The sequence below is a fragment of the Thrips palmi genome, unplaced genomic scaffold, assembly GCF_012932325.1.
Source record: "Thrips palmi isolate BJ-2018 unplaced genomic scaffold, TpBJ-2018v1 HiC_scaffold_8, whole genome shotgun sequence".
NCBI classification, from domain to species: domain Eukaryota; kingdom Metazoa; phylum Arthropoda; class Insecta; order Thysanoptera; family Thripidae; genus Thrips; species Thrips palmi.
The window spans coordinates 3,268,832-3,296,425 of NW_023144635.1; the positions used below are offsets into that span (position 1 = coordinate 3,268,832).

The window sequence follows — 27,594 nt, forward strand, 5'->3', positions numbered from 1 at the left end:
TGGCGGTGCGCGCGGTGCGCCGCGGCACTGTCAGCGCATCGGTCGTGGAAAACAAACGCCCTGGCCATTGTGTGTGGCAGTGCCGGCAGTGCAGTGCACGGCCTGCAGTGTTCCTGGGGTAATTCGGTGGGGAATGTGTTTGTGCTTCGAGGTCGAGTTGCCTGCCCTGCAGCGTCCCAATACCTGGCTTCCTGGTTTTGCCGGTGCACTATTGTTCGCGCGATTTCCCGGGGTGAATTTATTGTTCTAGAACGTGGAAACGTAGCGCGCGGTGCTGAGTGCCTTTTCTCTCCTTGTCGCAGTGCTCTCCGCCAGGCAGCGCTTCGGCTCGCGGTGGACGTCGTCGGGGTCGTCGTCGTGGTGCTCGGGGCTGAGCTCGGCGCGGTCCTCCCTCGGCGCCATGGCCCCGGGCACGTCCTCCATGATGCGCGCGCGGCGGCGCGACGTGAGCGTCAAGCCCAACCGCCGCCTGGACCGGTCCTCGACGCGCGGCATGATCTACGAGAACGAGGAGCTGCGCCTCAGGACCATCAACATCAGCGCCGAGGTGGAGAGGAGTGAGTACCACCAGCAGCCACCGCCGCCACCGCCGTAGCGCAGTCGGTTAACGCGAGGTGCTCGCCAGAGGTCGAGTCGCGCATCGACTCTGCATGACGCCACTCGGCCACACTTGTTTTTTGCGGGATGATATTTTCATGGGGTTGCTGCTTCTTCTTAAACCAAGGGAGCTGCTTCTCGGGGGTGGCTGAGGCATGTGCCTGTACGTGCAGAAGCCAGCTCGCCCCGCCCCCGCACCAACCCTGGGCCGGCCCGAAGAATACACATCATCGATGGAAAATTCGGGCAATCTGCACATCATAAAACAACCGTGGCCGCCCCCTGGCCTGGCCTGGCCCGTAGCCTGGCCTGGTAGCCTGGCCTCTGCGGCCGGGCCGCGCGAAAGAGCAACAAGCGACTGTGTATACAGAGCACCTCGCGGTCGGGAGCGAATAAGCATTGTGCGTCGCGAGTACACTGCATAACACGAGCACGGCCTCCACGGCCTCCACGGCCTGGGCGCGGCCGTCACCTTGGAGTGGAAAGGCCCTTCCGCAACCGGTTTACTGCTTTTACACTTTTACACTTTTCGGCGCGCTCGCGGCTGCCGCGGTCCTGTCGCGGAGGTAACGGCCACCGGCGTCGTTTTTGTCAGCGACACGCGTGCCGGCGGGGCCGCGCCGCACGGGGAGAGCGGGGAAAGGGCGCACGCCCCCCCCCCCCCCCCCCCAGCCCTCACTACCTTCCGGCGTGTTAAGATAAGACCCCGCTGTGTCGCCGAAATGCCCGACGCCTGCCACGGCCCAAGTGCCTTCTCCCTCGCAGCGGGGAGGGGAGGGGCGGGCGGGGCCGTTACCCGGTCGGCGCTTAGCATGCCGTAGAGCAGGTGGCTGAGTGCGGTCCCCTGTTGGCTCTGAAAAAGCTCTGGCCGTGCATTTGTCGCCGGCTCAGCCATCCCCCGGCCGGCTTGGCCGGCGTCGTCCTCGTCCTCGTGGTCTCCCCCGTCGTCCTCCTCGTCGTCGTGGTCCTCGCCCCGCGTATCGGCGCCGCGCCGCGCCACTCGCTAATTCAGTTACCGCGCTAACTGGGGGCTGGAGAGCTTGGGCCTCGACAAGGACAAGGCGGCCTGGCGGGGAAAGGCTGAGTGGAAAGGCCGGAAAGGCTCCAGGATTTCCAGCAGCGCGCTCGGCTCTGGCTCCAGCGCGGCGTGTGGGAGAGAGAGAAGGGGATAGGGCGCCCCGCTCCGGTTTGACCGCGTTCCATGGTGCACACCTTTTACTGGGGCTGGTCCCGCCCTGCATGCCTCCTGACACAAACACTCACTCTCACAACAGAGGCCCCACCCCACGTCGGGCTGTCACCTCCCGTTCGTTCTGGCCCTGGCGTGGCCCTGGCATGCCCTGGCCGGGGCGGGGTGGGGTGGGGAGGGCGGGCTCGGGGGAGAGTCGCCGGCTATAAGGCTGAGGATAGGGGAGGCCGACATAATTTCGTCATCAGGGCTTCTCGGCCGGAGAAGGGGAGGCCAGGCCCCCTCGCCGCCTCGCTGCCGTCCGGGCGGGGCGAGGCGGGGCGAGGCGGGGCGAGGCGGGCGCCATCCGAGCGATGACAAGAGTGCCAGTGATTTCGCTGATTAATAAGCCGGCTGCAGACTGATTCCGCTCGGCGTTGCATCGCCCTCTCTCCCTCTCGCTCCTACACGGAACGCCGCACGAGTGCGAGAGAGACAGAGCGACGAAAGCGCTGTTTGGAACGGCCTTGCTGGAGGAACCGGAGCAGCGGAGGGACGGCGGGCGAGTGGCTTTGGAGCCAGAGCACTGGGGGCAGCGGCAGCGGCAGCAGGGCGATGATGGACAAGCCGTTGTCCAGCAGTGTGATTCGGAACCCGAACGGCGCTTTGGCCGCTCTGTCTCTGTCGACCATGCTACCATTGCAATCACTTCCTCCTTTAAACAATGCTCAGATGGTCACGCGGTTCGCAACCCCCCTCAGCCACGTGGTGTGCGCCGTGCGACACGGAGCAGATTGGCGGTCACGTCTGCCGCCCGCGATGCCGCCCGCGATGCCCGAGGGGCCGAGGGGCCGAGGGATGTAGCGCAAGCCAGGACGCGACCCACCTTGCAGATGACTAGGCCGTCCCCGCCGTGTCGCCGTGCTCGGTGCTCGACCCACAAAGGAAACGCCCCTCCAAGGCACGCCGCTGCGCCGCTCTGTCTCATTTTCTTATCGTGCACACCTCGGCACACCTCGACACACCGCCTCCACAAAGCCCGCCGCCTGCCGCAGGTGTGGCGCGGTGTGGCAAAATGAAATTTGCATGGCGGTCGCCCCCGGGTTGAGGGGAGAGTACGGTACACCTGAATAGTTAAATTTTTGGGTTCATTACCCGGCTTGGACTGATTTTAAAAAAAACGGCTTGATCAGACTTTTTCTTGTCCAAACATAAGGGGGACATGTATTATTTTTCTCGTGTTACTGTCAGGGAGGACTTCTCAGCAAGTTTCGCTCATTCTGCTTATCTGGGGGCAGGTCAGGACGACGTGAAGAAGCTGCGGCGCGAGAACGACCAGCTTCGCCGCGAGCTGTGGGGGCTCCGGGACGAGTACGACAAGCTGGAGGCGCTGCTCAAGGAGAAGGAGCAGGGCGGAGAGTCGGAGGTAAGGAGTAGAAGAAGAGATTTCAGAGATTGGATCACCTTTTGGCCAACTTTGCAAGACTGGTGCTCCCAATCTAGCTGAGGCTAAGGCGTTCCCGAGTTCAGGCGTGAAAGAGTAGAGCCCTAAGAGAACCAGAACGTTGAGGGAGGCCTTTGACTTCAGCCAGATTGGACGCAGTGGCCACCCAAAGTCAGCAAATTTCGCAACTGTCAAAAGTTTTACTGTTTCCTAGCATGGCCATAACAGAGTTGCTTGCTGCTGGAGTGGTACAACGGAGTGCTTTGTTTGCAGGAATACTCCGACGAAGAGGATGCTGAAGACGTGGAGGGGGAAGAGGAGGAAGCCGAGGAGGAGGGTGACGAGGACCAGGACGGCGACGGTGACGACGGCGACCAGGGCGCGGAGGAAGGGAAACCCAGTCCCCAGGATGGGTCCGCGGCCGCAGCCCCCGCGGCGCAGGGGGCCGCCGCCTACCGGGAGAGGCAGGTGGACTTCGACATGCTGAGCGTGGTGCAGGAGGAGACCGAGAACGACCAGACCGACTCGCTGGTCAGTGTGGGATGCGCATCTAAACACGTGCAAGTCCGGGAACCACTCACAATTTGTTTTCTTTTTCCTCCGCGCAGACGGGCGGCGAGGACCAGAGCGTGTCCCCGGTCATCCCGCGCAAGAAGGGCGTCTGCTTCCTGCTGGAGCCGCTCCCCGAGAACCAGGCGCCGGAGCAGGCGGCGCAGGCGGCGCAGGCGGCCCCGGAGCAGCCCATGCACCTCGTGTGCGACCAGTACCTGCTGGGCGCGGACGGCAAGCCCCTTCGCGGGCCGGCGGGGAAGTTCGCCACGACGGCAGACCTCGCGCAGGACCCCTTCCAGTACCCGGACGCGTACGGCTACGCCACCGGCACCGTCGTCGGCGGCGTGCTCATCCCGGCCGTGGACCCCGCCACCGGCATGCCCTTCACGGGGCTGTTCCAGCCGCCCGCCGACGTCTACCTGGACGCGAGCGGCGACGCGGCGCGCGTCAACGGCGAAGCCGCCCTCGGCTTCGACGGCCTGCTCCTGGCCGGCGACGCTGCGGCCATGGGTCCGGCGGACCGGGCGTCGTCGGCGTCGCCGCTGTGGACGCAGCAGGACGGCGGCGACGTGACGCTGCAGCCGCGCGGCGCCCCGGACGTGTTCGTGGAGGGCGCCTACGCCGCGACCTCGCAAGCAGAGGCGCCGGCCGCGGGTAACATCGCGCAGCTCCTGCGTGACATCAACCTGGGCGTCGCCGATGCACCCGGGCACGCCGACGGCGAGGTGAGTCCCGTTCGAGAACCGCGGCGCGGCTGCGACTTGTGTTAGCCGAAACGTGATCGCGCGGAAAGCAAAATAAGCAAAGCGACCCGGCGATCATCTTGACAGTCACTGCTGCGCCGGGCCGTACTGTACCACCAGCATGTCAGCCAGCGCGTCACAACATTGGCCGCACCGTTGTCTTTAGACTCGTTACAGTCACGCCGAGCATCGCGTGTCACAACAGACAGAACCGCAGAGGAACGTGAAGGCGGGGCGAGGGCCTCGTAAAGCGGGGATGGAAAGATGGAAATAGGTCCCAGACGGTCCGCTTCCATGGCCGGCCGGACTGCAACAACACCGAGTGGAGGAGGAGAAGGAGGACGGGGGTCGGCAGTGGCAGTACCCCTAGCGGACGCGGACGGGACTGGCCCCAGCGCGCGGGGTAGGGGCGTGACCACGCGGGGGGTAGCGCCAACGCCGAATGGACGCGGTTCGGGCTGCTGCGGGGCTCCCCGCCAACGCACAACGCACCGCGAGCCAAGACCGGCGCGGGGCGGGGCGGGGCGGGGCGGGGCACGGTGGCGGCCGGCCAATGTTTACAGCTGCGGCATCCCATCCTGAGGAAACTGAACCCACTTTTCGCCAATCACGCGATTATCGCTCCGTGGGTCGCTGCAGGTTGCTTCGCGAATGGCGCTTCGTCGGTCCGCCTCAGTCGCACTGCCGTCTCGTAGGGCGCGAGAGAGACGGAGCGAAGACACGCTGTGCCGGAACCAAGCTGCTGTGTCGCGCGGGGTCCGCGGGGGAGCTACTCGGGCCGACTTGGCAGGGCAGACCGAGTCCAAAGAGTCGTTTGGTCGGCGTCTCCGTCGCACTCGTGGGGCGCCCCACGCCCCACCGCCTCTTCGGAGTTGCGGGGCGGGGGGCGGGGTGGCTGCAGTGCTCGGCTAATGCACAGCAGCACGCTCAGAGAACAAAGACGCGGCGCGAAGCAGCCCAAAGTAAAGAGGGTCGTCTATAAATGACGTACCGCGTCGCGCCGCGCTCCCGGGGATCTAATCGCGTTTAATTAATTCGCTCGGCGTCCCGGTGCCCCTCTCTCTCGCCGCGCACCCCGCGCCGTGCTAATGACGCGCTTCTTGGCGATGGTGCGCTCTGATCGAGTGATGGAGGGAGCCGCCGCCGTGGCCGTCGGGGCCGCGACGCGACAATGGTCCGCGACGCGGGCCGCGAGCCGCGACGGGACGCGACGTATTGACGTCAAGGTGGGCGGGCGATGACAGCCGCACCGCGCGGTGAGGGCGCGCGTCGCGCCGCCACCACACCGCGAGTATTTTTAGGCTCATGACTTTGCCCGATTACCCCGCCTGCACTCGCACCACTCTGCAATCTCTGTGCAGAGGTCAATGTTGCTAACTCGATATTAACGCGACGCTCTGGACGTGCTTCTCCGCGCACGCCACACGCACACCTGTCCTGTGCGACTGGCCGGCTGCAACTGGCCGAGTGTGGCTAATGCGTCCTCCCTGTTCTGCGCGCTGTGCGGCGCTGTGCGGCGCTGTGCCTCGGCGCGCGCCGCTCTGCCCCGGCCTGCCCCGCCCCCTCAGCCCACCTGGCAGTTGTTGTCTTTCAGAAGCCCTGGGAGCAGCCTGGATTTCCCTGGCGCCGCCGCCACCCGCTCGACAACAACACCGCCGCCAGCGACAGCGCCGCCAGCGAGAGCGCCGACTTGGGCAGCCCGTCGTGTCCGTGCCGCTGCGAACGCGTGCGACTCTGCGGCGTCCCTGCGGCCGCGGGTCCTGTGGGTCCTGCGGGCCCTGTGGGCTGCGGCGGCAGGGCAGTTACCACACCGAGAATAGTGGTGCGCCGGCCGTCCGAGCCGCTCGTGGTGCCAGCGTCAGAGGCCGCCGAACTAGGGTCGGCGTCGGGGGCGTCGCAGGCGTCGCAGGCGTCGCAGGCGTCACAGGCGTCGCAGACCTCAGGGAAGGACCACCGCCACAGCTACTGCTCCACGCTGTACTGGGCCGCCGACTACCCCGTGCCAGTGCCCGTGCCAGAGCCTCAGTCGGACGGCCACACCGCAGCGTGCCACAGCCGCGCCGCGTCCGACGCCGACGCCGTCGCTTGGGGCGGGCCGCAGCCGCCGCAGCAGCAGGGCGTCGCGGCCACCAGCACCGAGAGCCTGCTCGAGCGCCGCCGGAAGTCGTACCACGAGCGCGAGCTGCACAGTCTGCAGCTGTACCTGCCGCCCCCCGAGAGGACGCCGTCGCCGTCACCACCACCGCGCGGCGCGTCGCCGGACCCACCCGCCGGCGCCAACCTGTCTGCAGCGCCGACCGAGGGCCGCGTCGTCCACCCCGTGCCGAGACCCGGCTGCACCCCGTACTACAACACCCTGCCCGCAGCCCACCACCCCCTGCAGGTCCAGGGCCCCGGCGCGGGCCCCGCCGCCCTGACCCTGGGCGATGGCCGGCTCTCCGCCAGCCCCCCTCTGCACGCCGTGCACGCTGTGCGCCACGTCGCAGAGTTGCACCCGCCCCCCGGCCCCGGCTGCCCCGGCCCAGCCGCCCCCGCAAGACTGGTGCGCCCAGCCTCGAGTGTGCCGAGTGGTTTGCGTGTGTTCCGAGTGCAGTGCGAGTGCGTCCCCGAGTGCCGTGCCGGCCGTGCCCCTACACCGCCCTGTTTGTGCCTAACCCATTGCCTGTCTTGCCGTGTTGCTGCTCGCCGTGTGATGCCTATTAACCCTCGCTGGTTTGGCGCTAGCCTCCTTGCCTGTTGCGTGACGCTGTGCTGAACGGAGCGCTGTAAATTTTCGCCGGGCAACAAAAATAAAAATATGGTCACGGCCCCGTAGCTGAGATCACACGCGTCAAAGCATATTATATCAATTTTTGGACGCGTTCCACGGCGTGGGGAGGGTTGGGCCGGGCCGCGGGTGTGGCGCCGCCACGCCGGGCCGCCACGGAGCTGCCTGCCGGAAGGGCCGGCGCTGCTCGCCCTGCCCGCCCTGCCCCCGCACCGCCCGGGCCGCTAAACGCCGCAATGTCGTCACTGCATGCGCGTGGTGCGGTGCGTCCCGGTCCACCGCCACGGCGTTTATTTTTAAAGCGCAGTGTGGACGTGATGCGTGTAGAGCCATGCGACCGGGCCGTCGCCGTCACGGGGTGCAGGGCGGCCGACGGCGGCCTCCTCCCACGTCGTCGTGGTGCCGGACACAATGCTGCCCCAGGTGCGCGGCCGAGTATGACAAACTGCCGTGACAGCGGACTCGGTCTGGTCTCGGACGTCTCGGACGACGGGCCGCATTGTCGCCTCAAACGACGCGCGAAAAATGGCAGCGGCCGAAGGGCGCGGCGCAGCCATGCGGCTCGACAAACAGAAGAGGCGCTGTAGTACCTGGCCGCCGGCGTCCTCACCGCCGCCGTCCCCAACCCCGGCCCCGTCACGGCGGCCCCCGGGGCCAGCGGAGCGCGGCAAATTTTGAAATGATGAAACGTGGGACATCGTTTATAGCGGCGGCCAGGCCCCGGGGCGGGGCGGGAAGCCCTCAGGGAAACGGCGACGCGGCGCGCGACGGCCGGCGGCCAGGGCCCGGTGAAGACCGATGGCGGCGTGCGGACAGGGGGCGGCAGGGGCGGCCACTCCGACACGTCCAACGCTCCGCGCCGCTCCGCACGCAGCCGGCCAAGCGCTTCGGGGGATTTAGCGGGCGGGCAGGTTATTTGTGTGACGACTGCGACCAGTGATGTCTGACGCCATGTCCAAGCACTCCGACCCACTGACTCACTTCACTTCCCCCCGAGGTGGCCGCCCTGCACCGCCCCGCCCCGCCCCGGGCTGCTCGGATAACAAACGCTGCCGCCTCGCGCTCCGCGTGTTTAGCCGTGACGTGCCTAATCAGCCAGGACGGCTTGGCGCCAGACTCGCGCGCCAAGTTTGGCGGCATCAGGCTCCATCGCGCCACACACACGCACACTCACGCACTCGCACACATACACACACGCGCGTGGTGAGCGTGCGGGTGCGGAGATAATTAATGGCCGCCGAGTTACGCCGAGTTCGACTCGCGTGTCGTCGACGCGGTCCTCAACTCCTCGGCGCCGAGGATTACGCGCCTCGGCCGGAGAGGAGCGTGCCAGTGTGCCAGCCCGCCTGCCTACAGGTCCCAGGCCTGCTCCTGGCGGCACTCCAACCCGCGCCGTGCGGCGGGCCGTTGCCGTCGCCGTCGCCGTCGAGGAGTCAAGTCCACGGCAATGCCTGCAGTCCTCCGCGAGCTCCTCCCCCACTAGCAGCGCCTCGCCGAGCCGGGGAAACGGCCGCGGCCGCGGGGAGGGAAAAATCGTTGACGCATCGCTCATCGGTTTCGAAACGACTAAATGTGATTTTGTCGGCGTGGGGGTTGCTGGAGACTGGCGGGGCGGCCGACGCGCGTCTCCTCGTCTCGCCACCACGCGATGGAGTGCCTGGTAAAGCACGGCTTGCGCAGCCGCAGTCCCGCTGGCACGCACGTGCCGCTGAAAAAGCGGTAGCTTCCATCGGTATTCGAACCCACGACGACGCGAGTCCTCGCTGCGGAATGCACGCCTCGCGTTCGCAGGACTTGGGATTTCGCGGGACTCGCCGCGCCGCGCGCCGCGTCCGTGACTTACGACGGGCTTCTGGCTTTTGTCTCTGGGACTAATGGCAGTCCAAACAAAAGCCAGGCCGCTCTCTCGCAAGAATAGATCCGATACAAATTGGTCGTCGTCGTCGGAGGTGGTGCTCGCCGCGGCCCCGTGGCCTCGTCCCGCGCCGGCCACGCCCTCGGGGCCTCATGGCCACGGCTGGAGGCGCGGGGCTGCACAGGCAAGGCCGGCCGGCCGACCCTCTTCCATCTTGCCGCCAAATTGGAAAAGTCGCGGGGTGCCTTTTCAGGGCGCACTTATTCTGGCCCGCAGCGGCGGCCCGCCCGAAGGGCAGCCTAGGGCAGCACAGCGCAGTCCAAAGGGCCCGTGACGTTGAGCGAGTGCTGGGCGGCGGCTGGCCGTGCGCCGGCCGCGCCTGATGGATCATGAGCGTCGAGCTGGAGCTGGAGCACCCAGCACTGTGTGGCCCCGCCCCGCCGGGAATGTTCGCCATATTTACGCTTTCCTCGCAGCGACCGCCAGGACGCCGACACATGTCGCAGTGGCGTCTGGAGCCCCTGCGGGGTAGGCACCTCGCCGCTCCAGTGAACGCGGCGGTGGAGGTGGTGGCCTATCCTCCGTTCCGCAGGCGCCGTGGTAGCATCTCAATGAGTGCGCAGTTGGTTGTGGAAAACGTGCATGCTCCGTTCTCCAATTACAGTGCAGTGTTCCTTGCGTCGCCGAGCGGCCGTGTACGTAACGCGTGGCGCTCTTGTGTGTGACAGGCAGCGGAGGACAGAGGCGGCCCAGGCGGGGGCGTCGTCGTAGCGCTCAGAGGCGTCCCCGCCGACGTCCCGGACAGCGAGGTCCTCGCCGCGCTCGGCCAGCTGGGCGCTGTCGTCGGTAAGCCTGTCAGCCTATCTTTTTTCAAAGCCTGACCTCAGACGCAGTTTGTTGTTCGAACGCCAGCAGCGGCCTTTTGCATCTGCCTCGAGGCTGTCATATTTTTTTCATGATTGGCAGGTGGCATCCGTCGCCTGGGGGGTCCGCGCGACGGCGGCGCTGCGGGGGACGGCGACCCCGGCGGCGGAGAGGGCCAGGGCCTTGGCCAGGGCCTCGGCCAGGGCGGCGACGGCGAGGAGAGGCTGGCCCGCCTGCTTCTCTGGCCCCAGCACGCCCAGCACGCCCTGCCCCAGCAGATCGCCGTGGCCGGTGCCCTGGCTGAGCTTCGACACCTGTCTGACCAGGAGGCCGCGCTCGTCAACCTGGGAGGTACGCGGGGAACCTGATGCAGGGTTGCACAACAGCAGTAGGGCCACCCAACCCCCACGCTGCTGTTAATTCGATGCTCTTCTGCTCCTCAGAGTTCGAAGCCCGCGCGGAAGATATGCGAGAAAAGTCCCTGAATGCCGCCAATGACAAGCCGTTCCGATCCCAGATCCAGGTAAGACTGCTTCCCCTGTTGACGCCTCGAGCCCAAATGAGTGTGCGCGTTCTTGCGTTAGGTGCGCCTGCGCCATCCTGCCCCTGCCCGCGGCCCCCGCCCCGCCGTGGCGCCATCCCCGCCGACGGGCCGGCGAGCAGTGGCCACCCTGCCCCTGCGAGGCCGCCCGCTGTGCGCGCTCGCCCCCGCCATCGCCAATGCCCCCCTGCCGGTGCCCGGCCCCGCCCCGGCCGCCGCCGCCGCCCCCGCCCCGGGGCTTCAGCAGGGACTCCGGCCCAGACTCTTCGGTCCCGCCGGGGCCGTGCAGGCCGTGCAGCCGCATTTCATCCCCGGTTACCACGTGAGTGACGCTCGAACAACCTCTCGCAGGCGCCAAGGTGCGTTCCCGACGACTGTCTTGTTGCAGACGGGGACGCTGCGCCGCCCGAGCACGCCGTTCCCCATGGCCGTGCTCCGCGCGCCCCTGGCGCAGCACGTCGCGGGGCGCGCTGGCCTCGCCGGCCCCGCCGGCCACGCCTTGTCCGGGGCGGACCTCCCCGTCGTCGCCATGCCGATGCCCCTGGTGGCCGTCAAGAACGGGCGGCCGGTCCTTCCCGGCGACGTTCCCGTCGTACTGCCAGTGGCGACGCCGGCGTCCTCGGCCACCACGACCCTGGTACGTTTAAGTCGTCGCACATCTACGTCGTCTATCTCGTTTAGGTGCGGCGGGTGCGGCGGCATGACGCATGACGCTCTCCTGGACTCTTGGAGCAGACTGGCTTCGCCCTTCGCATGCGCCGGACTGCCGGACTCGATGTGCGCACGAACGCGACCTCTCTAGTCTCTCTGTATCAGTTCAAGCATGGCTTCTCATCTACTGGCCTTGTGCGGCTAACCACGTCCTGCAGGTCCCCGCCCTGGTAGCGTCCACGGCGTCCACGGAGGCGGCCGTCGCCGCCACCCCGACCCCGGCGACCGGTGGCGTCACTCCGTGCCCGCCTGCCACCCCCGCCGGACCCAAGCACGGGCTGCAGACCCAGGACTCCCTGGGGTCCACGTCGAGCGTGAGCGTCGACCCTGCGGCCCCGGAGCTCGGCGGCGACCGGGCGGACCGCAGCCAGACGTCCGAGTCCCGACTGGAGGTGAAGTTGCAGTTGCAGGCCTTGCAGGCGCGCATGCCCCGGGACAGCTTCGCTGCCTCTCGTTGTCGCATGCTCTCTGTGCTAACTGTCCTCACGCCAAGGACCCGGTCAAGTCCTCGCTCTAAACGCCGCTCTCTCTGACAGGCGCCCAACAGTCTCCGGTCGCTGCCGGCGAGCCCCGCTGCGTCGCCGGCACCCTCGAGACGCGCGGCGCACGGCAAGCGGCTTCTGCGCAAGCAGAGCTCGGCGCAGAGCCTGGAGGAGCCCGCCCTCAACGGGACGGCCCTTTCGGCGTCGCCGGGCACCCGGAGGAAGGCGGCCAAGAACAAGGGCCACAGCCACGGTGAGTGCGTTGGCCTGGGATTGGGCCTTGACGGCCATCAAGGACACGCGGCGATGACGGCGAGGTGTGTTCCCATTTCCAGGCCAGCCCGACCCTGGCACCCCGGGCGCCGCGTCGTCCAGCGGCTCCACGGCGGCCACGGGGCCGGGCACGCCCCTGGGCAAGCACCACGGCGGACGCCACCCGGGCGACGTGTCGCAGTCGTCGTCGTCGGGCCAGGAGTCGCCCAACAAGTCGGAGCGGCGGCGCCGGGTGTCCATCCTGAGCCGCAAGCCGCGGCGCGCGGCCTCGCCCACCGACGCCATCCTGCCCGCCGAGCACGCCGAGCACACGACCACGGCGTCGGAGCGCGAGCGCACCAACAGCGCTTCGTCCAGGGACTCGCACGTGTCCGTGTGGCGCGCCGCGGCGCAGTCGGGGCGCCGGCGCCTGTCGTCCCTGCGGAGGGGCAGCGCCGAGCGCGAGGCCGCCCGCGACGCCGCCCGCGACGCGGGGAAAGTGCCGTGGTGCGGTTGCTGGGGCAACGGCTGCCTCTGAGAGGACGCCGTCGACAACCGCTCTTCCGGGACCTCCGGCGGTGCCTCTGGAGGTGACTCGTTCAAGGGAGACTCCTCGACGACGGGGTCCACGTCGTCCTCGTCGTCCTGGGGCCCGCGGTCGAGGGCCTGGGCCCGCCGCAGCATGTCCCCGGCGCGCCAGGACAGCACCGCCTCGGGCAACGTGCCATGGTGCGCCTGTTGGGGCAACGGCCTCTGCTGACGAGAGATCCAGGGCCTCCCGCGCCGCTTTGCTTCAGTCTTAGTCCGAGGGCAGGTCCTGGAATGCATCTACAGAGGCCCCCGCCCTCGCAGGCCGCTCTGGCGCTATGCTCAATGTATTTTAGACAAGCCTCTTGCCCGCAAATCTCTGCGCTGCCTTAGTCGTTCGGCATTTAGATTTGTTTGCTTGGCGTGGCCGTGCCGCGCGCCGCGTGGGCGTGGGGCGATGCTGTCCGTCCAAGGCCAGGTCCGAGGCGTGGACTCGAGGCGTGGACGCCACGCCGGCCACCTGCTCATCGGGAGGTGAGGGTGGCCCTGCCGGGTACAGCTGCGGTGTGGATGGGCGGCGCGGCGCGGCGTGGCCGGCCGGGGGTGCGCGACGTGCGGGACGAGCGGAGTGGAACCTGTCGGGGTCGTTCCCCCTTCGCCTTGGTTGCCACTGCACTGCACCCAACGCCCCCCCGGCCGGACAACGGTCGCGCCTCGCTCGCCGGAGTGGTTGTCGGCGCGGCGCGCGCAGCGTGTGCGACACGCGAGCCGCGGGCCTCGCGCCACGCGCTGCCGCGCAGCCAGACGTGATGCTGGCCCCCAGCATGCCCAGGCATGCCTCCGGTGCGTGGCCGCTTCTGGCTTCGTTTACAGCTCCTCTGAGAGCGTCAATTCAATGTTCCTCTCTTTGCTTTTAATATTTTTTCAATTTCTCTTCCTGTGGTGTCTTCCCGACACTCGAATGTACCTGACTATCTGTAGTTTTCGCATATTTTTTTTATTTCTTCTTTTACTTTTCCTTTAAAGCAACATAAATGCTATGTTTTCTCTCTAATTTTAGCGTACAAAGCAACGCTGCGATTAAATTATGTGTAATGCTGTGATATCTCTATCGCTTCGCCAAGGGGAGGCCATGTCCTCCCTCTGAATGTGTTCGTGCGTCGTATGTTCAAGTATTAAAATAGTATTTTATTGAGATTTTTTAAATGTTCTGCACTCTGAATGGGAGTGTAGGTTGGTGTATAAGTATTTTTGTACCTTGTTTGTATCGTTTGTATCGTAATGATCATAACACGGAAAGAGAATTCTAGTCAATGTATTGGTAGGTTCATGGGATTCAAGGCAAAGAAACTGTAAATGCTATTGTGACCAGTTTATTGTTATCAAACTTCATGCTGACTGTGCTCCACGTAATTTCAAAAACAAGAACAACAACAGTATATCCTCGCTATAATCACTGCATTGTTTCCGCCGGGCTGTAGTTTTTCAACGGCCTTAACATATGCGTGTATTTAACATTTTGCATTTATTACATGTAGCATTCCATTTGTTTCTTACTTTACTCGCGTCGTGAATAATCTTTATTTCTTCCGGTCCATCGTGGTATAACTTTGTTAAAAGAGCATTAAGCTTGACCATGCCATTATCAGTGGCCGATTCTGAATGGAACCTTTTCTTGAAATGAGAAATAATAAAGACTCGAGCTCGGTGAAGGCGGGTAGCTTTGTTGCCGGAGGGCAGCCAATGATTTCGTCTCCCTTCCTCTCCTGCCTTGCTCCACTCGCAAGAATCGAATTACCGGGGCCGCCACCACGGGGGCGACAAGGACAAGGACAGCGCGTGTGGCACTTCGCGCCCTGCTTCGCCTGCAGACTGATTCCGAGAGTCGTTGTCGTCGCTCTGTCTCTCTCGCACCTACGCGGGACGCCCCATGACTGCGAGAGAGACAGAGCGACGGAAACGGCCCGCGGAATAAGTCTGCCGCTTCGCCCTGCTTGGGGGAGGCCGGGGTGGACGTCACACCATTGAAAATTAGGCACAAGGCGCCGGAAATGGCGACCCAATGAAGCAGTGCGCTCGCTACACGCTACGCTTGGCGGCTCCGGCCGGATTGCCGGATTCCTGCTCGGAAATGACTCGGCTCGGCGGCGTCCTGGAGGCCCCGGCCCAGCCCCGGCCGGTTCGCGCTTTGCACAGCCTGCCAGGCCAATCAGTGATTCCCCATTCCCTCCCGCGCCGCCCGCACCCCGACGGGAAATCGACTTTGTAATTTCACCCGCAGAAGACGGCCAACAAAAACGGAAAATAATGATTGGGAGGCTGGCTGGCAACCGCCGCCGGTCCGTCAGGGCGCCTCTGCGGCCTCGGCTCGGCTCGGCCCACCGGCTGGGAGGCAAAGCAAAGGTCAAGCCAAGACGGCCGACGCCCAAAGGCTGCCAAAGGTCCAAGGACTCGTCCACTCGTTACGTAACGTTTTTCATAGCCCTATCATTGTTGCTCCTTCTAGGCTGCCAATGAATGCGGGAATGTGGACGAACCCCAAGCAGGGGCACGATGGCGCACGATGACGGCGTGGTGGCTGCCGGCGGCCCGGTGCCATTGTCCCGGCGTGTCCCCGCCCCGGCAACGGCCGGCCTACCTCACGCCCGCCATGGCAAAAACCAAAATAAAAATGTAAAACCATAAACAGACGACAAAACATACGAAGGGATGAAGAGGAAGGGAAGTGAAACTGAGAAGGGAGGCGAAGGAGGAGGAGGAGGAGAAGAGGAGGACGATTAGGCAGAGAGGGTATGCCTGGAAGGTACGTGACGACGTGATCCAGTTGGGGAGAGGAGCAAAATGCGTGGCCGAGGCGGGGTGTTGAACCTGCGACCCGCCAGGTCGGCCAGGTCGACGAGGACGGGGAGTGAGCGGCTCGGCCCGGCGGGAGATGCGCCGGGAATGGCGGCCGCGGCACTTCCTCCCGAGGGTGGTGACGGCGCGGGCGGTGCTGACGCGCAAGCAGCACCGGGACCAGCTGTCGGCGCCCAACTTCCGGCACGACCGCAGCCTGCCGCAGCCCCAGCAGCCCAACGCCATGCTGGCGGTATGCTAAGCTCGCCTCCAAGACCGGCTCCGGCGGCCAAAACTCAAGACACCCTTTGAACTAGAGTTGTCGCTAAGGCTCGAACCGAGCGTGTGACCCCACCAATGGCTTCCCGTTCAGAGGGCAATCCATTGGTGGGCTGTTAAGCGACTCTGGAGCCCAAAACGCGCCTAGAGTTTTGGCCGCCGGCGCCGGTCTTCTGGCCCACTGTGCGCCGCCGCGCTTCGACAACAGCGATCACGTGCACGCTCTCGTGCTGCCTGTGCTCGGCCAGGCGCCCATCTGGCCGGTCGCAGAGGGCACCAAGTCCGCCGTGTGTTCGGACCGGCTCGGCCGGCTGGCTTACCCCAGGATCCACGCGGCCCAGCCCACGCCCTTGCTGTAAGTGGGGAGATGCGCTGTTGCCCGGCCCTCCAACCAAAGTACAACCTGAGCATTGCAACGCCTGCGGCCTGCGGCACGCTTTTGCAGGGAGATCGGCTCGGTGTCCAAGAGTGCGCTCAACGCCCGTCCGTCGGCCCGCACCATCGAAATGTCTCAGCCGAAAGTGACGTGAGTACAGTATCGCGGCGTGGCGGGGAGCACTGCCCGGGCCGGGTTCGAGTCCCGTTCAAGGCGCCTTTCGTTTTCCCCCTCCCAGGTACATGGTGGGCCTGACGGTGGAGATGCAGCACAGCCTGGGCGAGCACTTCAAGGAGCGCATGCGGACTCGCATTGTGGACACGCTGGGGACTTCGTACGCAGAGCTCTCCCTCGGGCCGCGCGCCTCCGATATGCGCCAGTTCTACCAACAGCAGGACAAGCAGTATGTGGGAGAGGGGGCGCCAAGGCCAGCCTCAGCCTAGAGCGCCCGCGGATCGGGTGATAGGCAACCCGCTGCACCTCCTTGACCGGAATGAGTGTCTTTCCGTTCGGCAGAGGCCCCTTCGAGCCGTTCCCAGCCAGCGGCCCCCATGGTGCGCCCCCGGTGGGGCCCGGTCCCGTGGGGCCCGGTTCCAACACTGGTTCCGGGGTGGCCTGCTCCGCCAGCACCCAGTCTCAGAGCAGGGAGGAGCGCCAGCAGTGGGAGGCAGCCCGCTCGCAGCCCAAGCGCGACTTCACGGTGTTCCAGCGCGTGCCGGTGCGTAGTTGTGCTTGTAGCTTCACCGGCAATGCGGCCCCGGCCCCGGCCGCCATGCGCCCCCTATCACGCGAGTCGCCCTGGCCTGGCGCCGCACTGGGGAGCGACGGTGCCTGGGATGTAATGGCCAGCAGACTGATTCCGAGCTGTCTTCGTCGCTCTGTCCCTTCCGCACTCATGGGGCGTGCCGAAAGAGTGCGAGAGAGACAGAAAGACAAGCAGTGTTCCGAATCAGCCTGCAGGGTAGGCCAACCCGCCGAACCAGGTGCGCCTCGCTGTCGACCGTTCACTTCAATGTTGCTGGCCCCGCTCAGGAGCGGAAGAGCATGCCGTACAAAAGACTGCTGCCGAGATTGGAAGTCCTCAGCACGCCGTCCGAGCGGTACCGCTGCAGACCAGTGGATAGCGATTGGGATCCGTTCAAGGTAATGTGACTGTGCTGGTTGAACCACCAGCCCAGCCCTGCACAACGCCATGCCATTGGCAACCCCTCGACCGGCTGGGCTGCAGGTATCACCGAGAGCCAAGACCTTCGTGGCGACTGCGCGGCTGGAGAGGCTGTCCAGGCCGAGATCTTACCCCCAGGTCAGATGAAGCAGCAAGGACCTGGACATGGGCTTCGCCCACATCGGTTAGGCCGGCGTCGAAACCACGCACTACCCCAACCACCCCTCTCTGGTGAGAAAAGAAATTTTGCAAGAAGACCATCCAGACAGCAATCGAGTTATAGCGTCAGCTTGACAACATGCATTTTAAGGGTTTAGGTTAGGGGATCACTAACCCGCAATAAACAACAAGCATCCTATTGTGGAATAGAAAATTAAAAATATTAAGAAAAACCCACTTGAGAGTAAATTTACAGTTTAATGAATAAAAATCAAACAAAAAAAAGTTTTTGATAAAAATATAAAAAATATTGAGCAATTGAGAAAACAGTACAAAATCAAGCTTATGGCCTGACACTAAATATTGGCACTCAAATGACACAAAAAGAACAAACAAACAGAAATGCGTACACAAATAAATAAAACTTCCATATATCTAATGACAAAAATGAGAAAGGAAGGAAGAGGCCAGCTCATTTTTCCTTAAAATGATTGTTAGTTAAATAAAAGCAGTCAACAATAATCAATACACCAATCACTAATCACTTTTGTGTTAATACAAAATGTAGATCGCTGTGTCCTGCACAGGCGGTAGGAGAAAACTAAGGCACATGAGGGGAGTTAAAATTATCTATAACCATCATCAACAATAACATGGGTTTTACCATGTTTTTCAAAACAATTTTCAGCTGTTGCGTAGATAGTGCGCAACCGACGATTTATTGCTACAAAGTGGGGGCTTGTCAAAACTGGAGAAATGTAGCTTGAGGCAAGAAGTTTTTCAAGAGATGCACCTAATACATCACCAGAAAATAGAAGAAGTCTTTCCCATGTTGTTTGGCGAATCCTGTAACAAATTTAGAGAGGATTCTTAAATATTAGGGAGACAAATTGCGAAGATGAAAAGAAAAGGTGTGACACATACAAACAACATTGATACAATGGAGCAAGTATGTCCAAATGGTCCTGGAATGGATGGCCAAAGCTAAAACAAGGAAAAACAGTAGTTTGAAAGGCAATTTGGTAGCTGAAATCAGACATTGATAGTGGTCTTACAGAGGAAAATACACATACCTTTTACCATTATCAATGAACATAACGGCAGCTCCAGAAACATTGAGGAGAACTTCATAATGATGTCTATCCCCATTGTCAATTAAAAAATCGAAAATAGCAGCATCAATCAGGTCTAATAACCTGGGTCCAGTTTGAGGACTATACATTTTATTTGATTTTATACTCTCACAGTAATTACTGTCTAACTCCCACCTAAAACAACATGAGCAAATTGAGAAATAGCTTATCTTGAAAGTGACCAGAAATAAAACGCCTGAAAATGATCACTTATTTGCTTGCTTACTTGGCGGCTCTGTTTTCTTTGTAAGTCCGCTGCCAAGGGCTTCTATACTGTTTCAACTTAAAATTCTGTGGCAGCATCAGAATTAAAGCACCTTCCATCAAAGCCTTATTTCCACAAACTGCATCACTGCGACTACAGTAATGGCAAGTACCATAGAAGCAAGTGTTGTTCTTGCCTGAAACAAAGAATTTAATTAAACAGAGAGTCTGCACCAGGGAGGTATATTTTCCTTCAAATGTGAAAGTATTATAAAAACAAACCATCAGGTACAAAGGTTTTAAGCAGAGATTTTGTGGCTACAGGCATAATATCTCTTAGCAGATTTACTTTCCGTCCAGCAGTTAAAGGTACTCTCCGCAGTCCCAACAGAGAGGCTAGCTGAAATGCAGCTACTTCAGCATTATGTCGGTCTTTGCCAGAAAACACTGGGCCTTCAATGAGCTCATCTCGCTTGTACCTTGATCAAACAAAAACAAATGGTACATTTCTAGCATGATTTGATACATTGATGCTACATTCCTAGGAATGGCACAAACCACTGAGGCTTGAAGAGAGCTCTCTGTCCACCCTCAAGGGTGAATAATAATTTCAACTGAGTTCCACCAGGCGCATTTTGGGCTTTTATAATTTTTGCAGTGCTAATCGTTTTTAGCAAGCTTCCCAGGAGTGGAGCTTGAGTTGGCACCACATGACGAGCTCCAACCCACTGTAGAAAACAAAAGCCTACATTAGCACTGCACAGTCAAATTAAACACAGCTACCTTAGCAGAACAGAACTTGCCTCTTTAGCAACAGACCACAGTTGAGTACTTGTGCCTACAGAAGGCTGCAGGTATTTCAATAATTTACCTACTTCACCTGGGACAAGTGTTGATTTCTTTAAATACTTAAGAGGTAATTTTTTAAACATGATCTCAATTTCTAAAGCAGAACTAATTGATGCATTTTTTATGGGTGGCACTATGTTGATATCAGACTTTTTGACAGGTGTGTCTAATAAAATAACTTGTTTACTTGACGATGAGGAAGAAAAATGGATTTTGTTGAAAGCATACACCTGATAAAAAGAATAATATTTGCATCACATTCTATAAATAACAAATAGTAAAAGAGCATAGGAGTAGCTTGACTTGAATTACTTACTGCTTTAGAAGATTCAGTTTGGCTTTGGAGCTTGTTTGAGTTCATTACAAACGCAAAGTAAAAGTTTATAATAAGGACAACAATGACAAGGCCAAACAGTGATAAGAACATCCACTTATGTCTGGGCATCTGGAATGAAAAGAGTGACTCAAGTGAAACTGAAACTAGTAAAACATGTGTATATAACACTATGCCCTAACCTTGTCTGGAGCCTTTCTGTTTCTTGTTAAACCCATAGACTAAAAAATGTCGAGAGAGAAAGGCTTATGAGTGGAAATAAAAAGCTTTGGGTTCGTTTCACAGCTACATCCACACCATGCCAAAGTCGTACAAAGAAAGTAATGGCAAATTTTTACAAATGTTAGGATTGTTTGTACTGTTTACGTTTTGTTGTCAGGGATGGCGGCATAAATGGGAAAAAATCGAAAGGGCATGATAAACACTGCCATGCACTAAACGGAAAGATAATGAAAGAAAATAATGAAACTCAAAAAATAGTCTTATCAAAATGCTCTCTTTCAGTGCGGTATTCAGTAATAGAATTTAAATGTATTTTTTGAAATGAAGTTTGTTGTTAGCGTTTGGCTATGCTGGGCGGAGACAAATGAAGGAAGTTAGCGTTGTCGTCTGCAGTGGTCTGCTGTGGGTTGCCTTGCCTTGTTGTGACTGTTAGTTTGCACCTTTTGACGACAGTTAGAACACTTATGTTGACGTCAGTCAATTATTACTGAAAAATGTTTATCGTTGGTTTAACCGGAGGCATATCTAGTGGTAAATCCACTGTTGCAAATGTCTTCCGTGAGAATGGAATACCGGTGGTCGATGCAGATGCAATCGCTCGTGAAGGTGGGCTTTATTAGTATTTAAGATTTTCTGAAACTTTGTCTTTCTACCGATGCATAATTTCAACAATATTTTCGTATGTCTGATTGTCCTTTTATAATGTTGTTATGAGCTTTTTGAGTGCTACGCTTATCTGGTTGCAGTTGTTGAGCCTGGCACGACAGCTTGGAAGAAGATAAAAGAAGAGTTTGGAGAAGAAATTCTACTGCCTTCTGGAAAATTAAATCGTGAAAAGTTGGGAGAGATCATATTTGGTGATATTGACAAGCGAAGAAAACTGAATGAGTGGACTCATCCAGAAATCCATCGTACAATTATGTTCGAGGTTCTCAGATACTTTTTGGCAGGTATGTAAACTTTCTCTAATGATTGCATGACTTTGTCTATCCTACCGTAACCTTTTCTTAAATTTATTGTACATTATGAAGGTCATCGTTATGTTGTTTTGGACCTGCCCCTGCTATTTGAAAGTGGAGTTATGCTCAGTTACATCTATAAGATCATTTGTGTAACCTGGTAAGTGGTCAATTTGTCAATTTGAAATTTAATATTATGCAATTATCTGTTGATTATTCAAATTTTTAATTTTCAGCACTCCAGAGCAGCAACTCGAAAGGTTGATCAAACGCAACAGTATGTCAAAACACCTTGCTGAGCAGAGAATTGCTGCACAGATGCCCTTAGAGGTCAAGTGTGAAAAGGCTCATTACATCATTGACAACACGAGTGACATTGAAAATACTCGCGTTCAGGCAAAGCGGGTCATTGGTATTCTTAATGACTCTTGGGAGCATTGGAGAATCCGTCTCTACATTGGAGTTTTAGCCGCAGTGGTGTTTTTACCAATCTTGTATTGGTGGTATTATGTATGAACCAATGAATGAGGATATGGCAAAAGGCTGCTTCAATTCGACATTTGATCTGTTTCATTCTTTAAATGATAAATTTGAATTTGTTGAATGAAATCTTTAGAACTGAATACAAGACTTTTGTAAGTATTTTCTCTGATAAACAGTGTGTAGTATGTTTTGTATATTGAACGCAAAGAGGGCCATGTATAGATTTCTAACTGCGTAGAATGAAGCATATTTCATTATTTTAACATTCCATGGTATTCCAAGCCTTAGTCGAACCCTTTCTAGAAAAACTTTGACTTGTCCAAAGTCAAAAATTTGTTGTCATTGACCAGTATGTATTTGGATAAGTGTTTATGCCTCTGTAAGATAATTTTAGTTTTCTTTCATGTTAATTGTTTGTTTCCCTTGTACTTCCCCCTTCTGTTGGTGTGTTTGAAATACAGGCACAAAATTAACAAGCTTTTCCACCAAAACTGAATCTTTACTTCCAATCAACATACAGTATCATACCCTGAAATTAAACCAGAGAGGGATGTCTTTGAGAGGCAGAAGAAAGCAATAATTTTCAATTCATTTTCTTTTTCATATTTATACAATCTGGTGCTTATGTAATCTCCATTTTTTACTTACAATCAATAAAAACAAAAAGGGCAATTCAGTATACTGAGTGAAAGTGGCTAAAATATCTGACTCTTGGAAGAGTCACCAGATAAGATAAAAAGGAAGGGAGACTAGACACAATTTTTCCATCCACATAAATAATTGTTGTTTGATTCAACCATTATTAAACAAGAAATAAAAGACAAATGTTACCAGTGACAGGTGTATTCTTTGAATTGTTCAAAATGAAGTATTAGCACTAAGGATAAAACTTTCATAGCTAATGTCAATTAAGATTTTGAGAGAAATAGAGAGAAGTGGTATGGTTCATCTCTCCTATATCTCCAATGGCATAACAATAGATCACTATCACAGGAACCAAATCAGATAAAAAATAAATAATGTACACTTGATAAATCAGAAGTAATATTTACAACATAGTATTGTACAGTATTTACAAGAGAGATCAAGATTACATGCAAACTGTAAGAACAAGATCTTTCAGACAACATGAAAGCATACAGTACCCATATCTTCTGGATACGACTTACAACAATTTGAAAGAATTGTGAATCTTGTCAAACATCTAGTAAGAAAATACGAAAATACAAGACACACCAAAACACATCAGTACGGCTTCTCAGACAGGGCATTTGACACAACAAAATAATGCTTTCCAAATTGTTCAGCTTTAATACAGGGTGGCCCAGCAAAGGTGTGCCAGGGCAAGTCTGTCTGCCCTCAAACACTTTTCTTCTTTCTAATTCCATTAAGAGCCATGGTGAGGAGCCATACTGGGTATGACTTGGTGGGCCTTACTGTACAATAGAGATTTAGAAAAAATTCTTAAATTAGTGCGATAAGCTTGTTTGTAAAACTGGTATGGGATAAGTTACAAGGGGTGTTGCACCAGCTGTGATTGCCAGTGGAAGGCTCTGGGTACAGGCAGCAGCAGCATTCTGTGGCTGGCCACCTTGTTGAGGAGGTGCGCCGGCAGTAAGGGTAGGTGGGGGAGGACCAGACACACTTATAGTTTGAGAAACTCCAACAACAGACTGTTGTGCCATAGTAACCACAGGTGGCTGCATAGTCACTGGCGCCATAGACACGGTCGCGATCGAAACTGGAGTGCCTGCCACAGTTGCAATGGACACTGGTACGGTTGCTACACTTGCAGCTACAGTTCGAAGAGTTCCAGTGGCAACCATCATTTGTTGTTGTGTGGGAGTTTGAGCTGATGTAATTTGAGCTGGCAGAGGCTGACCAGCATTAGTGATAGTGACAGCAGGTACAGTAAGAGCCGCAAGGCTTGTTGTTGTTCGTTTGGAACCAAGTCGTAGCTGGGCATTTTGGTCAAGGAGAAATTCATTGGTGACTGTTAAGTCAGATACCTAAAAGAAATAAAAGCTATAAATATATAAATTTTTGCATATATTTCACAGGCAGAAAGAAGCAAAACTTAAAGCTTGTACCTGTTTCTTCAATTCTTCCAATCTTCTCCTTAAAACAACATTCTCCTCTTCCAACATGAGGGACCGTGCTTCGGCAGGAGTCAGAAGCCGGTGTTGGGGTGGTGCTGACACAGTTTGGTGCAATCCATAAGGAGGCGAAGGCTGTGAAGGCTGAGGAGCCTGTGCCACTGCATGAGTGTGCAGGACCATCATGCCTTGAGGGACTTCAGTAGGAGGCTGCGAGTTTGGCAAGCGGGAGTATGGATGGTGCCGATGAGTAGGAGGGAGAATGTTGGCAGCTGGAGCTGGCTGCGTTGCTATGGCTGGAGCATAATGGAACCTTTTTTGATCTCCATCAACTAGTTGAGAGGCATGGCTAAATTGAACCTACCGATTGAAAAAGAAAATAATTGTTAATAAATGGAAGACAATTTTTTGAATGTTTCAGGTTTCCAAGTGAGGATATAGAAAGTATGTTTACCATTGTTAATGGAGGCGGTTGATGCTGGATTTGTGGCTGAGGTAGAGGCTGAGGTAAAGGGAGAGGCTGCTGTTGGAGGGGAGGTTGAGGTTGTGGAGGTGGCGCTTGTTGCACCTGTTGTTGAAACTGAGGCTGAACTGGAGGTTGAATTTCTCCAATGGGCTGATGTGATGGAGACTGAGGCCCATACTCAAGTTCACGTTCAAACTCGCGCTTAGTAAGGTGCCTAAATTTGCACTGTCCTCCACGCCGACATTCTCCTTTCAAAAAATCTTTGCACACTGGGGGTTCTCCATGGCGAGGTGGTGCCTCCAGAGCCCCTTTGCTGCAAAAATTGTACAATAATAGCATGCAAAAACAAACAATAACGGATTGCATATTGCATGGGTGCTATCAATCAAGAATGTTACTACACTCTTACCTGAGAGCCATGTCAACTACATGGTCTGGAAGTTTCCCTCTTGTTTTAAAATATTGTTCTTCCTCTGTAGTACAATGGAGGAATTTGCAATCTTCTCTTTTACATCCCTGCCCATTTTGATAGTCATGACAAAAGAGGAATGTGGTCCGGCAAGCACCATTTGTCACTCCAAGAGCATTTGGATCAACATCATCTGGATGTAAATAGCGACAGCGTTTCTTTCCCCTCCGGCAAACGTTGCGTAAAAAGTCTCTACAGACCTTGAGGGAAAAAAAGACAAGAGAAGTTAAAGACCAAGTAGAGACTAAAATGCATGTCAGAATATAGCACGTAATCATAGGTTTGAAAAATACCTTTGTTTCATTAACATCATTCAAACTGTCATTTTCCCCCGGCATCTCAAACTTTCACTGTACAAGACAGTTAAAATGTGTACAAAGCATAATGATGGAGGCCACTTGATGCAAGATAAATCATGTAAACAAACGTATAATGGTTTTTGCCCCTGCAGAAAAATAAAGAATAAACAGTCAAGTACAGATGAGGGTAAACAAACACGAACAAAAAAAATTATATAATAGAATATTGCTGGAACACAGCTTGGTAGTGTCCTTAAATCCAAATATTGGCCAATAAGTAGAATTTTGGCCGTTGGAAACAGATTTAAAGATAAACTATTTTTCACCAAGAAACAAAAAAAAAGATTTAGATTAAAACTGAGTGTGGTGCCTTGTAAAATGCACTGTAGAATAAATGTTTAGAGTTAAAACTTACTATAACCTAGACAAGGTGTGCAAAAAATGAAACTTACATGCTTATTTAGATTTGTTTGATGGACAGTGGAAAGGTACTTGAGCCCAAAATACGGACAGACTTTGAATCACCGCATAACTTATTCAACACAACTTCCTGTTCATTAGGCCCATTTGCTAAAAAATAAAGATGCAACGCCAAGTGCAATATTCTACTGTCAGACAGAAGTTTCAACAACAACAACAAACCATGCGAAACACGAGTGGTGATTTCTACTACCAACTTAAAACTTTTCATTTGAAAACTGATCAGTCTACGAATACAGAGCTTTTGCGATAAGAACCGTCTCAATAAATAAGAAATGAAATAGTAACACAGTAGATCTGGCTGTGCGTGAAGCCCTAGGCTATTCGGTCAGGTTTTGGGGGAGCTTCGGGCGACATTCTGTTGATAACACTGCATTGCATCCCGGCCCCTTCCCTTCCTGTCTTCCCCGCTCGTGATTTCAAACTGTTTCCTTATATATATCGGTTAACCACATGACTCATATGAATTTATTTGTTCATTTTTTCGATGTGGCATTTGTTTGAATCTCTTCATATAAGTGTCAGTGCATGCAAAATAGTAAAAAACAGTGAACCATTAAGCAGATGTTCAGATAAATTTTTATTATTACTTAAAAAGCAAAATTAAGAATATATTTTCTTTTAGTCATATAATCCGCCCAAACTATCAAGAACATCATCTTGAACTTCATACTTCTGAATAGATGATGTAAAAAAGGAGCCTGTTGAATTATTTTCTCGGTCACTACTTTCATTGCAGGTGATCACATCACTTTCAGCACTTAAACCACTTTCTCCAGGGATGTAAGTTATATTATAATTTTCTCGCAAAAAGTCCAGCACGTCAGTTTTAGTCTTAAGGCAATTGAATACTCTTCGTCCATCCTTAGGAAGAATATGCTCCATCATAAAGACCAAATGATGATGGAAACAGTTGAAGATTGCTCCTAAATCTAAAGAGATGTTGACCCAGTCTTGAATACAAGCCAGAGGAGTAGAGGAATTCCCTAGAAACATTGCAGGGTTTTCCAACATGCCCCGAGCAGCCATCATACCTAGAAAAGAAAGCTGTGTCAGACTTGCAAGCAAGAGCAGTCATTACAGTGATATCTTATTTTTCTCACCTTTACAACCTGTTTCCATGTATAATCTAGTGGCACCTTGCAATGATTTTACATCACCATTAGCTACCAGTGGAACATGGAGACTCTGACAAACCTCTCGTAAAGAGTCTTCATGAATTGGTGAGTGCCTTTCTTGTGTAGTCCGTGCATGCAAAGTTAAGAATGTGACACCAGCAGCCTCCAAAGATCGAGCCAACTCAATGGTTTTCCTAATTTGAAAAATAAATTAAGTCTATAATGCACACAATAATACAATTCCAAGAAACAGAAAAAAATAGAAATACCTGTCCTCATCAAGAAGACGTATTTTTACTGATACAGCAAATCTTTCAGAGACTCGATTGCGAACTTGAAGAACCATGTCCCGTATCAGTTCTGGCTTGGTCAGAAGGTGAGCACCATACCCCTCTTTCATGGCCCAGCGTTGTGGGCATCCACAATTGAGGTCCACACCATCACACAGTCTGAGAAAATATTTACCACTACATTAGGCACAAAAGGTAATAAAACTTGAAGGTAATTAAAATATAGGTGAAGAACATACGGAGAAACAATTTCAGCTGCATTCACAAAGTCCGCAACTGTATGAGCAGCAAACTGAACTATCAAAGGTTCGTCATCTGAAATTAAAAAGGGCATTTCAGTAATTAAATTGTCATAATAATTGAAACAAGTTATGAGAAGACACCACCAACCTGTACAAGTTGTAAACTCATTACTTCTCGCTTTGGCAGATTGAACAAACGAATCTGCCATAATCATAGGAGTATAGCACAAGTCACATCCATAACGTCTAGCCAAAACACGAAACGGCAACCTATGAAAAGCGTCAAACATCAGAGCAATTGAAGACAGAACACCTAAAACAAGTGTATAACCTCTACAATCCGTATACATACTTGCTGTATCTGACCATTGGAGCACATATTTTCAGAAAGTCCTTTTCTCGAAAAAGCTCTGAAATATCAACGTTTACCATAATTCAGTTCTATGGTTTGACAATAAGAAATATGAAATCAAAACACGTTTATGTATAGTAAACAAAACGGCATGGGTGAGCAATGCTACGTGGGTCGGAAGGCGGAGCAGCATGGGGGAGGGGGCGAGGGGGACAGCAGTGGGGTGGGGTGGCGGGGTGTGTTTTTCTAACTTTCCCCTCCACACCCCTCAACCGGAGCA

General features: G+C 55.6%; 5 protein-coding genes across 6 annotated transcripts in view; 2 read left to right on the forward strand and 3 right to left on the reverse strand.

The window, feature by feature from the left end:
* LOC117653040 (protein bfr2) overlaps positions 1-10,475 on the forward strand; it is a 30,618-nt gene extending 20,143 nt beyond the window's left edge. Inside the window, exons 3-7 of the mRNA XM_034398381.1 lie at positions 303-557; positions 3,064-3,191; positions 3,483-3,740; positions 3,818-4,330; positions 10,434-10,475. Of these exons, the coding sequence (XP_034254272.1) occupies positions 303-557; positions 3,064-3,191; positions 3,483-3,740; positions 3,818-4,330; positions 10,434-10,475 (1,196 nt within the window). The remainder of the gene's footprint in view (positions 1-302; positions 558-3,063; positions 3,192-3,482; positions 3,741-3,817; positions 4,331-10,433) is intronic.
* Positions 10,476-17,024: 6,549 nt separating this feature from the next.
* On the forward strand, positions 17,025-21,993 carry LOC117653795 (dephospho-CoA kinase domain-containing protein). 2 transcript variants are annotated; one of them, XM_034399700.1, is made up of 5 exons: positions 17,025-17,137; positions 17,223-17,390; positions 20,807-21,010; positions 21,092-21,179; positions 21,256-21,993. In XM_034399700.1, the coding sequence occupies exons 2-5, from the start codon at positions 17,303-17,305 to the stop codon at positions 21,533-21,535; spliced, it is 660 nt and encodes a 219-aa protein (XP_034255591.1). In that variant the 5' UTR covers positions 17,025-17,137; positions 17,223-17,302; the 3' UTR covers positions 21,536-21,993. The 2 variants fall into 2 exon arrangements, with proteins under 2 accessions (XP_034255591.1, XP_034255589.1); XM_034399698.1 differs by lacking the exons at positions 17,025-17,137; positions 17,223-17,390 and adding an exon at positions 20,421-20,666.
* On the reverse strand, positions 17,597-20,213 carry LOC117653783 (glycosaminoglycan xylosylkinase). Its single transcript, XM_034399675.1, has 9 exons — positions 20,021-20,213; positions 19,821-19,949; positions 19,459-19,734; positions 19,214-19,383; positions 18,938-19,134; positions 18,678-18,852; positions 18,392-18,586; positions 18,243-18,302; positions 17,597-18,164 (listed from the first exon to the last, which is right to left on the reverse strand). Exons 1-9 carry the CDS (start codon positions 20,054-20,056, stop codon positions 17,945-17,947), a joined length of 1,458 nt encoding a protein of 485 aa, XP_034255566.1. The 5' UTR covers positions 20,057-20,213; the 3' UTR covers positions 17,597-17,944.
* Positions 21,994-22,329: 336 nt separating the features above from the next.
* LOC117653780 (zinc finger CCCH domain-containing protein 10-like) lies at positions 22,330-25,506 on the reverse strand. The gene is made up of 6 exons (XM_034399672.1): positions 25,285-25,506; positions 24,827-24,978; positions 24,474-24,733; positions 24,053-24,377; positions 23,593-23,958; positions 22,330-23,511 (listed from the first exon to the last, which is right to left on the reverse strand). Exons 2-6 carry the CDS (start codon positions 24,869-24,871, stop codon positions 22,972-22,974), a joined length of 1,536 nt encoding a protein of 511 aa, XP_034255563.1. The 5' UTR covers positions 24,872-24,978; positions 25,285-25,506; the 3' UTR covers positions 22,330-22,971.
* A 362-nt stretch (positions 25,507-25,868) lies between these two features.
* LOC117653788 (tRNA-dihydrouridine(20a/20b) synthase [NAD(P)+]-like) lies at positions 25,869-27,522 on the reverse strand. Its single transcript, XM_034399679.1, has 6 exons — positions 27,315-27,522; positions 27,111-27,232; positions 26,960-27,035; positions 26,700-26,879; positions 26,416-26,624; positions 25,869-26,346 (listed from the first exon to the last, which is right to left on the reverse strand). Exons 1-6 carry the CDS (start codon positions 27,392-27,394, stop codon positions 25,934-25,936), a joined length of 1,080 nt encoding a protein of 359 aa, XP_034255570.1. The 5' UTR covers positions 27,395-27,522; the 3' UTR covers positions 25,869-25,933.
* Positions 27,523-27,594: the final 72 nt, after the last annotated feature.